This window comes from Gambusia affinis, linkage group LG13 (assembly GCF_019740435.1).
Source record: "Gambusia affinis linkage group LG13, SWU_Gaff_1.0, whole genome shotgun sequence".
In the NCBI taxonomy this organism is placed as follows: domain Eukaryota; kingdom Metazoa; phylum Chordata; class Actinopteri; order Cyprinodontiformes; family Poeciliidae; genus Gambusia; species Gambusia affinis.
This window is the reverse complement of record NC_057880.1, coordinates 13,738,148-13,751,044: the sequence shown is the minus strand read 5'-3', so window position 1 is coordinate 13,751,044 and position 12,897 is coordinate 13,738,148. Positions and strand designations below refer to the sequence as shown.

The window sequence follows — 12,897 nt, the reverse complement described above, 5'->3', positions numbered from 1 at the left end:
TCTTTGCGCACGTTGGCCGACGTCGGTGTTTCCCTGTCTGCACGTTACCCACTGTAGAGCGGCGCTTTGCATAAGGGAGTTGCTTGCTTTCGTCTTAACGGTGTGACAGACGCTACCTGAAGTCATGGCTGAGCAGGTGGCTACCATGTGTGATCAGCTTATAAAAGCCGTGATGATGATAATGGACGCAGAAACCAGCCAGATTTACCGTCTGGAGGCCCTGAAGGTAGCACTGTTACTGATTGCTAGCTAGTTAGCTTACCTTGTCATTTATTGTGACGATCGGGAGATTATAATGATGTGACTGTAATCTATAAATAAACTGCTTCTATTGTCCAGTAGTGTCTTTGTAACAGTTACTTGGAAACGTCTTTCCAGTCGTTCCGAATTAGATGTTAAAAAGTTAAAATGTTGGGGAAGCTAGCCTAATATGAATAAATGAATAGTTGACTCATGTTCACTCATTCATACGAATAACAAATTAGACCTTGGAACAAGGAAACGAAAACTTAATTTAATCAAATCAACTCTCCATACTTTGTCTATTTATTAAACTGCTCGGAATTCTTTTATTCGCTTAGAGAGCTGTTGATTTTATGCCTAACACGTGTATCTGGCTGCAAGTTCATTCAAGTGTAATTTAATTGTATTTTAACATTTAGTTGGTATAAATTCGCTGTAAAGTAATCAGAGTTATTTCTCTGAACAGTTTTGTGAAGAATTTAAAGAGACAAGCACCCTTTGCGTCCCATGTGGCCTACACCTAGCAGACAAAAGTCAGCCGGCTGTGGTGAGGCACTTTGGCTTGCAAATACTGGAGCAGGTCATCAAGTAAGTCTATTTCGTGATACTTTAAATCCTAATATGATAAAAGCAGTATGGTGTGATAATCTTTTTTTTTTTTCTCCTAGGTTTCGATGGAACAACATGCAGCAGCAAGAAAAGGTCCAGCTGAAGGAGTGTGCCATGCAGCTGCTAACTGTAGGTGTGACAGTAAAAGGATAGTGAAATAACCATCTCATTTAGATCGGATGAACACCACGCAACTTGTGTTTGATGGCTCTCACTGTGTTTCATTAGGGCACCCATTCTATCCTGGAGGAAGAGAGCCACGTCAAAGATGCCCTATCTCGGATTGTGGTGGAAATGATTAAAAGAGAATGGCCTCAACATTGGCCAGACATGCTGAAAGAGATGGAGTCTCTTTCTAGCCAAGGGGTGAGTGGCATAAACAATGCAGCAAGTGTAGCATGCTTCCTTATCCAGTGTCATTTTAGTTTGAATAGGGTTACGTAATGGTTTGCAAGCAAATATATTCCAGTGGATGACTAGTCATACTCACCCTGCTTCACTACCCAAACATGAGCTCACTTTATTTGTTTGGCAAATAAAGTGAGCTCAAAAATTTTCACTGAAGTTATGGTCATGTTTAAACCACACATTTTACTTTATTCACCAGTACCTAGTGGGCTGTAACTGTGAATCCTACTTTATTTTTTTTTTAACAGATAAAAATCTGAAAAGTGTAGCATGCATTTGTATTTATTAATTTTTAATCTGACACCATCATAAAGACCGCTGTCTCGAGAAGACTTCAGAGCTTTGGTAGAGGACATTAGTGAGCAAACAGTATCATAAAGACAATGGAACAGAGCAGATGGGTCACGAATGAATTCTAAAGCAGGGTTGGGTTATAAAACAATATAGCAGCTAATCTACCAGCTTTAAACATGTCACAGAGTGCTGCTTCATTTCCATCACCTGAGAATGCAACAAGTGTGGCACAATTACTAAGAGGTTAGCTATCACAAATCTGGTCCATATAATATAGGAAAAACTCCACTGTTGAAAGCAAGCTGTACAACACCCTGTTATGCATAAATTTGCTCTCACTTTGCAGCTGTGCACTATTTTGTTTTAGTCTATCTCATAAAATTAAATTAAAATTCATGGATGTTTGTGGTTATGACATGAAACTGTGTTCATCTTTTCAAATTTCTGTTCATGAAGTTTCTAGAGTTCTTAAAGTAAAATTTATGATAAATAGCGCCTTTTTTTTTTCATTTTTGAGAAAATTTATAATTTCTTTATGCTAAATGAAGTAAAATGGATGTTTGTGGTAGGAGGCACAGACCGAGCTGGTCATGCTGATCCTCTTAAGGCTGGCAGAGGATGTGATCACCTTCCAGACGTTACCCTCACAGCGGCGCAGAGACATCCAACAGACACTCACCCAGAACATGGACAACATCTTCAGTTTTTTGTTGGCCATTCTGCATATCAATGTTGAGGACTACCGCAAATTGGTTAGTAAAGCCTTAACTAGATTATTTTAGGTCTCCAAAAAAGTAGCAGTCTCAGCAGTTTTGTTTTGTTTTTCCAGAAGGAGGAACCAGGCCTTGAACTGAAGGTATTTACAAAAACCCTCATTTTCCGCATTACGATTTGGTTCATTTCACACCTCGCGATGTACTCATTTGTCTATTTTAACATTTTACCTGCACACAGGCCAAAGCTCACTGTCGAGTGGCCGTGGCCACGCTGAATACGCTCGCAGGCTACGTAGATTGGGTGACACTGGTGCACATCACTTCCAGGAACTGTCAGCTGCTGGAGATGCTGTGTCTGTTGCTGAGTGAACCCGAGCTGCAGCTGGAGGCTTCAGAGTGCCTGCTTATTGCTTTAAGCCGGAAGGTGAGTGGCAGGAAAACTGCATGGAGATTCATCTGTTTTGTTAGTCATCCTTTATCATTTTCTGTACGTTTAAATTTTATGGTGTAATCAGAGATCATCAGTGTTTTTATAGTAATTCTGGTCAACAACCTTACAGGGCTTGATAACGGTTTAACATCATTATTACTCTGAAAGACATTTAGTATTTCCTGATTTCATTTCTGAAACCAGCTGGTTCTACATAATAAATTTAAGGTTTGAAAAAAAAAATTATATTGAGTAATTATTCACAGGCCAACATTTATTTAGCCATGGTCTATTAACATTAAATACTTTGAGTAATGGTTGCAATTAGCTAACTAGTAAATGATGAACAAAAGCATTAGCCCTGACAGATTCTCTGATATCTAATAACAGAATATCCAAGTGGAGGAATGTCCTATTTATTTTAAAGGAGCTATTACTTTAGGAGTGAGAAATTTTTCAGACTTTATGAGATCTGTTCAGGATTTTCCAACACAGAAATGTCTGTAAACAATTAATGCCTAGTTAGAGATGGAGAACTACAATAAGTTTATCAGGCTGCTAAAATAAAAACATTCAGTCAGTTAATATAGTTCTTATGGTGTTCTCCTGCAGGGTAAACTGGAGGAGAGGAAACCCTTCATACTGCTGTTTAATGATGTGGCCATCCAGTACATCCTGTCTGCAGCCCAGTGAGTGAAGATGCTGCTCCGTTCTCCTGGTTATTCTGAAGGCGTCGTTTTATAATATATACTTAATATTCTGTATCTGTGTCCAGATCCGCAGATGGTTTAGCGATATGTCCAAATTCGTCCAAACCACAGTGAGTTCTGTCACATGTCTATCCTTGTAAAAAAAAAAAAAATTGTTGGATGTTTTTATTTACTCTTAACATCAAGCTATGGTGTGTTTCATGGTGCTCGATGTGTTTTCAGAGAAGTGGAGGTGGTGGAGCGGCGCTACGTTTTCCTGAAGCGGCTCTGTCAGGTCCTGTGCGCTCTAGGATTCCAGCTCTGCTCGTTAGTGGTGAGTTTCTCCCATTGTGGTCACACATGCACGAGTGCGTTCGCTCTGTTTAACGTGCGCTTTGATCACAACGGCATCTGAAATGATGTCCCCCCCATAGGGTTCATGTCCAGAGGTTGAAGTTCCTGCAAATCTCAGCAAGTACACCGAAGCCTTATTAGCCTTTACTACACATTCCAGTCAGGTTAGTTGCTGCTAATTATCGGAGTTATTATTATTGAATGTTGCTTCAGTTTTCTTTAAAACTTTGTACTTGAGCTGTACTTATTAGTTGATGTCTGTTTTTTTCCCTCTCCTTTTATATTCTGTAGTTTTTAAAATCTTCCACTGTATCAACTTGGGCCAGTTTGTTCAGACACGAGACTCTATCAAAGGTCCCTGTAGTCGTGGAGATGGCCCTCAAATACCTCAAAGTATCGACAACCAACCTTGTTAGGGTGAGAGTCTCCTTTTTTATATGATCATTCACAGGGTTGATGGAGAAAACAACCTGCACAGTGGTTGTATTGTGAGATATGTGTTAAAGTTGAAAGGATGACAATACTTTTTCACTGCATGGTATAAAGTTTTATTTGTCTTCTTCCAGACTGGCTTTCCTTCTAGACAAGACAGCCCTAGTTGTGTGTACTCACGAATGGACTTCGACAGCGACGAGGACTTCAACTCTTTCTTTTCCAGTAGGTTTTATCAGCTCATTCTCCTGTAGGCTCCTTGGTTTCATTGTTGGTTTTTATGTTGTTTATTCGTTTGCATTGTCTTAAAGCTTATCGGTCGCAGCACGGGGACGTTTTGAGGATGCTGAGTCGTATCGTTCCGGTAGAAGCTTTCCACACCGCAGCGGAATGGCTTCGGTTCCAGGTCGCCAGCCCAATTGATCCTGGAGAAACGACATGTAAGGGTTTGACTCTGTCCTTTTGGCTCAGAAAAACTTTGACTCTATAGCACCACAGCTAATACGACATGTTGTTTTTATACTTGTAGCCTTCATAAAGTCTCCTTTGAAGTCAAATTACAAATCCGTGTCCTTATTGTCTTTCCACTAGTAGCTAACGCTTCTACTCTGAAAATCTTCTTTTCTCTCCAGTGAAGACTGCAGAGGGTCTGTGTTCCTTGATGTCTCCATCCGTTCTTCAGTGGGATGCACTGACTGTCTTCATGGAGTGTGTGATGCAGCAGATCTTCAAAAGCTTGGATGAGGAGGTGACTAAATGTTTATCACAGTACAAAAAAAAAAAAAAGACTTAGGAGTATCAAAAGGGCAAATGCGACATATTCTCACCTTTCTTCTTCGACATGCGCAGAACTTGCCGATAGATCAGAGCATGGAGCTCCTGCAGGGCGTGCTGAACTACGAAACCAGAGACCCGCTCATCCTGTCCTGTGTGCTGAGCAACATCTCGGCCCTCTTTCCCTTCGTCACCCACAGGCCACAGTTCGTGCCACAGGTCCTCTACAAGGTCCGATTGAAAATTGGTCTATTTGATCCAAAGATGAGAAGAAGAAACTGTGTGTCCCTTTGAACATTTTGATTTCCATTAATTGATTTTTTTTTCAGTATTTTACACATAAACATCTCTAAATATGTACCTTCATCTACACTTGCAGCTAATTTTACAATTCTGAAGCCATGTCTCTTTGTTCTTAGTGATTACCTCATGCTGTCTGTGTTTTGACTCCACAGCTATTCAAAGCCGTCACGTTTCACATTGATTTGGAAAACAAGGTAAGTTGTTTTCACTTATAGCAGAGAAATTTTTCACAATCTCTCTTATCCGAATTGTAAATAAAACATTCCGGCGATGTTTTCAGGCACCCCGGAGTCGAGCTGTGAAGAATGTTCGGAGACACGCGTGCTCGGCTATCATCAAACTTTGCCGGGATTACCCACAGTTTATCCTGGTAATTTATGTTTTTATCCCAGTTTAAAAAAAATAAATAAAAAATCAATCTGAGTCACCTTTTTTACCTTGTGCAGTTACCTTTTTTTGTTTCTTCCGCAGCCTTGCTTTGACATGTTTTACAACCACGTGAAAGAGTTGTTTGCAAATGAAGCCTTGCTGACTTTCTTGGAGAAATGCTCCCAGATGGAAGCTCTGGTGCTCATCAGTAACCAGTTTAAAGACTTTGAAAAGCAAAAGGCTTTTCTAGATGAACTAACAGCCCCAATAATCACTCAGTGGACCTCTGAGGAGATGACAAGGTTGCTGTGACTTTTCTTTTGTTTTTATGTAAAATTCTGCATGATTTTACTTTTTTTTTGTTTTTAGACGTATTGAAACATGCTTGACTTGGACGTTCGTTTCAGCGTGCTTTGGGATCCTGTCAAGTTCCTGTCGTTTGTTGGAGCGGATGAAGTGATCACAGAGCAAAGAGAAGAGAGAGACACAGCTGGACCTAACAGGGGTCAAGTAAGTGGAGTGAAAAAAAAAAAAATACAGCTCTGCCCCACGTCGTTTATGCCTAGAAGGATCCTAGAAGGATGGTTGTTTTGTTTTTTGGTCTTTATTGATCATTTGCTTGTGTTCCCTCCCAGTTGAGCTTCTGTTTGTATGCGATGCTTGCGGTGGTGAAGCGTGCGCGATGGCCTGCAGACCTGGAAGAAGCGAGAGCCGGTGGATTCGTGGTGGGCTGCACTCCTGCTGGAGCCCCCATTTACAGAAACCCCTGTGCAGCTCAGTTTCTGGCCTTCCTGCCCAACCTGCTGGCTCTAATAAGGTGAGCATGCCAATGTGTAAATGACTTTAACAGCTCGCCTTCACTGTGGATTTTTGATTAACCAGCTATGTTGGACGGATGGCGTTTGTTATGCTATTCTTAAGTTTTCTCACTTACAAAATTTATATTAAAAAGAAGAAAAATATTTTGGAAATTACTTGACCAATGTGGGATTGTCAATAATGTCTTCATAATACATTTTATTGTAAAGCTTGTTTATTTAATTTTTTTGCAGGACTCAGAACAGCTTGTTCATGCCAGAGAATGTAGTTCGTCTTAGTGAGACTTTCTCCAGAGCCTATGATGTGATGGATGGAGATAAACTCGTAATTCTTGGTAAGAACAGCTGCCTCCATGTGTTAATTGTTTTTGTATGCCCTCAATTAAAAATATTAAGCTTCCTACATGAATGTTTTCAGGTCTCCCACAGCCTCCTCTGGATATTTATGACGCTCCAGTGCATAAAAGCCTCTTGGATCGCATGCAGGGATTCTTTAACTCGTTATTTGAAAACTGGTATGGTTTGTTATATAAACTGTTGTACAGTTTCATGTTTTGTCTTGATGCCATCTCATCCTGATGCATTCTGCCTCCCGTCTCCCTGCAGCTTCCATATCCTGGGTAACGCAGGTCCGGCTCTGCTGCAGGACTTTTACACCGTGGAGAGTCTGGCTGAAGGGATCATCGGCTCTGCCTTTACTTCCCTCGACCACGTGCCTGACCACAGACTCCGCTCAATGATTCATATCCTTCGTCATCAGGATGTGCTTAGTTTTATTTATACCAAAAGCAAGTCTCTTATTTTCCGTGAACACTGATTTGCCTTGACTCGTGTATACGGCTGTTTTTGAAGCAGCTAGTGATCTCATGTCCTCCAGAGTATTACGACAGTCTGCTGCGCCCTCTGCTGGGGCCTTTGTTCACCTACATGCTGCAGGTCAGAACACTGATTGAATTAATTTTTTTTTTTTTTGTCTAATTTGGCATAAAATTTAGCTTTAAATATTTTCACAGCAAAGTGTCCTGATGATGCTTCTGCTTTCTACCGCAGAGACTAAACATAAAGTGGCAGGTCATCCACCAGAGGACGTCTGTCAAGTAAGTTGTTGTAAAATGACGAGGTGGCAGCTGTTATATGGCTGTAAATATGGTAGAAATTCATTTCAGCAAAGTTCTTATTTGGGCTCTAAATATGTAGGATCGGTGTTTTAGTTTTCAAACTGACCTCTCTGTGTTCTCAGTGACAAGGATGAGGAGGAGCAGGTGGTCTACGAGGACTGCGCTGTGACTCAGGAGATGTTGGAGGAGCAGCTGGTTCGCCTGCTCACCAGGGAGGTTCTGGATCTGCTCAGTAAGACCCACAAGTCGCTGCATTTGCTCGTATTTTACATAAAGATATATCATTATTTTGTTTCTTATTTTGTTTAAAGAGCGCAATCATGACTATAAGGATCACTTCTATAGAGTTTCTTTTTACATGAAGTGATGACAGAAACTTCTTTGCAACATTCTTGGCACATTTTAAGACACACAAACCAGGTGTTATTTTATCTCCGGTTGAGTCGGATCTAACGTCTTGTGATCCCGCGGACTTGGTGCTGTGCAGATGTTTTGATCGGTCAGAAGACACAGTTAGCTGGTTTCCTAGCTGGAAGATCAGAACTGCCTGATCAGCGTTTTCTCCAACCAAGTGGCATGTGAGTTATGATGGCTTCATTAACACCCACCTTCTTTCCTCTCTCTTTTAGATGTAAGCTGTATTTCCAGAAAAGTGCCCGAACCAGCAGCAAATAAAGAGGAAATCGATGGTAAGAGTGGCGTTATTCCTTTCTTATCTCGAGTGAGAAAAAAAATATGATTGTTTTGCTAAAAATGTGCTCTCGCAGAGGAAGATGTGGTGATGGAGTCGGTGCAGGTGGCGTCTTCCCCTCAACCCACCGAAGAGCTGAGTGAGCTTGGAAAATGCTTGATGAAACACGAGGTCAGTTTCAGATTAAAAAAAAAATACAAACCATGTTCACATTTACATAGCGCTCCTAAACTTGATGTTTTGCTTTTTTTCTCTCTCTCTCTCTCTCTCTTTCCCAGAATGTGTATATGTCATTGTTGACCCTCTCGTTCACCTCACTGTCCTGGAAGGACACCACAAACTGCCACCGAACGGCGTCCATGGTCTGCTGGAACCTCCTGCGGCAGGTAGCGTCCAGACTGCAGCAGTCTTTTCTTTTTTTTTTGTCTTTTTAGGGTTTTATTGTAATATATTTTGTCTTCAACTGAAACTACCTGTTACAGCTCATGGTCCACGTCTTACATTTTCAAAAATTATATTTTGCATTTTCAATACACAAAAGTCCAAAAACTAAGTAGTCTTTAAACAACATAAGGAAAAGAGAATAATAATAAAAAAGAGAGTTTAGAGTCTGTGTACCTTCCATATAAATCTGAGAAGTTTCTGGACCTCCAACTTCAGTCTGTCTTGTTTTCGGAGGAGTAAACACCACAGGGTTTTTTTTATCAGTTTATCAGCACAAAGGGATGCAGTTGACTCTACTTTTTGAATATGCTATTCAACGCAATAAATTTAAGCTAGCACTGCGTTCTGTACATGCAGTCAGAAGCAATCATTCAGAAAATTTGCAATCTGTTATATGGTGATCTCTCTGAGCTGATCTTAAAGAGAATCTCAAGCCTGAGGGTTTCCTTTGTTTTTTTTCTTCATAAATTGCACTGTGATTATTGTACAATTATACATATAAAAGTATTAAGTATATAAATATTATATAAATAAATAAACTACCCCTCGCCCCCCCCAAAAAAATTGCTAACTACAATATGACTTCATGGTAGATAAATGTTTCATTTGAGTTGCAGCCTGAACAGCGTGCAAAGCTATTTTACCTAAGCTAAAAAGCCTTTGCACAATTTGGAGGTGTGTGTGCTACTCTCCAGTTGGGAGCCATATATGTTGGGACTCCAGCAAAAGCTGATTTTTTATATACAGGAGACTTGACTGAGACACTGCAACATAGCTATTTGAGTGACGATCAAAAGTTGTTCTTTGGTGATTAAAAGAAATGCTGTTGGTTGCAGCCAGAGCAGTGATATGAGGTGAAGCCCATTGCAACAGTGCCAAAATTATCATATTAAATTAAGCTGCAGCACTTCCTGTTTGATCCAGGATCCTGATAACAACTCCTTGTTGGTGTACATGAGCCACACCTCATGCATAACTGTTGCTTCAACCAGACTCCTCTCAATGACACCCAGGACCCAGATATCCTCCCAACTCAATGATCTCAATTTGGATGTTTTCTAGATGTAGTTAATTTTTTGGCAGTTGCCATCTTTGACGTGATATGCATAAAGGTAAGTGGCCTTAACCATCTGTGACCATTTCCACGCAGGTTGTAGCAGGTAACCTCCTCCCTGAAGCGGTCACATGGTTCTACACCAGCGTTCTCAGAGCTCTGCAGGTTCACGGACAACACGAAGCCTGCAACACTCCCCTCTGTAACCTAGCAATGCTCATCTACGAAAACCTGGTGAGCCTAATGTCAATACTCTTCATGCCTGTTTATAAGAATAATGTTTATATATATTAATCTTGAGCCCAAAATGTCTAAATTTTTGCATAGTTTTGACTTAATTACTGCTCTGAATATGTTGCCCATTTTTTGGTATGTGTATTCCACTTGATGATCAACAGATTGCTAGATTATCTGTCCGTTATTTCAATAATCCTACTCTTATCTGAGCATTTTCTCCATGTTTCCTCGCTGAGAAGGTCTCTCTCTCTGTTGTCTGTCCATCTACATTAGCGGCCTCGCTACATTGAACTGCGGGCAGTGATGACCCAAATTCCAAACATCAGCATTGAAGCTCTGGACCTCTACGATCAAAGGCTGGTGGATCCCAATGCCCAAAAGGTTGGAGAGAAGAAAAGGAGAGACCAGTTCAAGAAGCTCCTTGCAGGAACTATTGGGGTAATGCCACATTTAACCACTAGAGAGCAGTGCTTAACTTTTCAATCCTCAGTGTGAATTCCTCTCCGAAGTGATCAGAGGCCCGATCCCACAGTGGAGATCAGCAGTGGGATTTTGACTGTGCTGTAAATCTTCCGTTCTCAGTAGCAGAAAATGTTCCCCCAGCTCAATGGTGCCAAACAATCTAATGAAAGTTTTCTTGTTTTAACTCTCCCCCCCCCACAGAAAGCTCTCTGCCAGCAGTTCAGGAAGGAGGTCCACATCCGCAACCTTCCATCACTCTTCAAGAAGCCGAAGCCGGACAAGGATATATTGGAGACTGAACAACTGGGCCTTGCAGCTCTCTTCAGTCCGGAGAACGACGCGCTGTAGGGGGAAAGGACCTCTTACTGGCTGGAAACGTTGCTGTGTCTTTAAACATCTCCACAACACTCAGCTGTAGCAGTGTGGAGCTGCCTAACATATCTGTCAACTTGCTTTTCAGTGGGTCATCTCAGCAGGACTCACACCAACACACAATTTTCCTTTTGGGACGGAAAACTATTTAACTATGAAAAACAAATTAAACAGAAGTCCATATTCTCTGTTGGATTTTCCAGAGCCCTGTAACTATTTATTTTTTTAAAGAAGCCACAAATCTGACTTCACTCCTCTCTCTGTATTGCCACTTCTGGTTCTTTAATATTTTTAACAGGTTAAAGCTACACAAACACTAAGAAGAGCTCCTTTATGAGCTCAGCTGCAGCTTTTGTATTCAGGAAAAGTGTTTAAAATCTTTCGATCCTCAAATAAGCAAAATCTGAAGTAGTTTGCTTCAGAGAGAGATTTTTGAAGGCACACAGGGAGGAACAGATCTGTTTGCACAGATCTGGGTGTGTTTGGTGTTAAAAACTAACTATGTGAGCATAGAGTTGGCAGATATGTTGTGGGGATTTATTCTAGGATGAAAATGAGGGGGGAAGAAAATGGTGCATGGTTCCGGTGACTGGATGAGCTTTAAAACGATTTCTGATTCTGAAGGAGTTTATCAGTGGATCCTTAGGTTCAGCGTTTGTTTGATGGGAAGAAAAAACTTTTAGGAAATTTTGAATGAATTGCTACAGTGTTGTTTTTGTTTCTTTGTTAATGGTAAAAATAAACTTGGAAATAGGAAGAAGAAGTTGTTTAACACACATTACCAGACAGCTAAGCTAACTTTGGTTATTCTAAACAACTTGAGCGATCCAAAATTTATTTGGATTTGCTTGAAAAATGCAGCACACATAATCCACAGATAGGTGCCAAAACACTGACTGTAGACTTCTAAGCAGACACTTCGGTCCACAGGCTGCATATAATGTAAAAACTATTTAAGGATCAGCAAACGTGTAGCTTATTCCAAGTACACATACCGATATTTTCATTATCTGATTCATTTATTATTATTATTATTATTATTATTTTTACTTGATTATTTTTATGTTCTGATTTTATGAACTGGCGCTATATTCCTTTGTTGTTGAAAGGATTGTTTTAAACATGATTTCTTGGGTCGCTGTTTGTTGCCGTTTTAGCAGATCACAATTCCCTTGTTTTCTCTTTTATTACTTTTTTTTTTTTTTTTTTTTTTTTACTGTTTTAAATATGCAGACCAAAATATATGGCAGCTGTTTTAGCTTGAACCTCTTAAATACACACATATATATATCTATATATAGATCTATATATATATATATAGATCTATAGATCTATATATATATATATATATATATATATATATATATATATATATATATACACGCGCGTGTATATATATAAACAAATGGTCTTTTTTTGGGAATGTCTGTTCAACACTAAGATTTTCTGTACAAAGACAAACATGGGAATTTTGAAAATGTTATGTGGTTTATATTTTTGCTATAGATTGGACGTGTTTATTAGAAATGTTTGTTTCTTTTCATTTAGAGCACAGTAACACATAGATGAGCTACATGGGATTAAATGAAATGATCTGCCTCATTTGGGTCTTTGCACATTGCTTGTAGTAAAAAAATGAAACAAGTTTTTACATCTGCCATTTTGGCAAATAATTGAGTTTTTGTCTTGTATAGGTTTATAACTTAAAGTCCTTAATTGAAAATATTTTGTCCTTGTAAATATTGTTGGTTAAAACAATCAACTTGAAAAAGGTCAATTATTTGGATTTAATATTTACACCCTGCTCTAATTCTTCAACCTCCTCACCAATTTTTCATTTTGAGCTTCTTTAGTATGTAACTTCAGGTATTAAAAGGTTGATTATATTGTAGAAGTTCTTAATAAATTTTAGGTTTTACCAGAAAATTTTACTGCTTTTGTGATGTAAATTTGTGAAATTTGGTACCGGTAGCTTTAAAAAAAAAAGCTTTGTAATGGTGACAGATAAACTATAAGACTGGTTCATCATAATGAAATCTGGAAATGAGGAAAGACTTTAAAAGCAGGTAAAACAATGAAA

At 39.5% G+C, this 12,897-nt stretch overlaps 1 protein-coding gene across 1 annotated transcript; it reads left to right on the top strand.

Annotated features, from left to right (window-relative positions):
* Positions 1–2: 2 nt before the first annotated feature.
* Positions 3–12,419, top strand: LOC122843039 (exportin-5). The gene is made up of 33 exons (XM_044137476.1): positions 3–226; positions 710–831; positions 912–981; positions 1,081–1,218; positions 2,124–2,306; positions 2,384–2,410; positions 2,509–2,694; positions 3,313–3,389; positions 3,476–3,520; positions 3,633–3,723; positions 3,824–3,907; positions 4,035–4,160; positions 4,310–4,400; positions 4,487–4,615; positions 4,808–4,923; positions 5,025–5,180; positions 5,405–5,446; positions 5,533–5,622; positions 5,724–5,923; positions 6,029–6,131; positions 6,257–6,438; positions 6,674–6,774; positions 6,858–6,954; positions 7,046–7,182; positions 7,278–7,375; positions 7,490–7,536; positions 7,680–7,789; positions 8,187–8,246; positions 8,325–8,419; positions 8,527–8,634; positions 9,843–9,980; positions 10,257–10,421; positions 10,647–12,419. The coding sequence occupies exons 1-33, from the start codon at positions 125–127 to the stop codon at positions 10,791–10,793; spliced, it is 3,663 nt and encodes a 1,220-aa protein (XP_043993411.1). The 5' UTR covers positions 3–124; the 3' UTR covers positions 10,794–12,419.
* The last annotated feature ends 478 nt before the right edge of the window (positions 12,420–12,897 follow it).

Coding starts and splice junctions, on each gene's coding strand:
- LOC122843039 (XM_044137476.1), top strand. CDS start 125: ATGGCTGAGCAGGTGGCTACCATGTGTGATCAGCTTATAAAAGCCGTG. Junction 7,790..8,186: donor GGAGGTTCTGGATCTGCTCA/GTAAGACCCACA, acceptor TCTCTCTTTTAG/ATGTAAGCTGTATTTCCAGA. Junction 10,422..10,646: donor TCCTTGCAGGAACTATTGGG/GTAATGCCACAT, acceptor CCCCCCCCACAG/AAAGCTCTCTGCCAGCAGTT.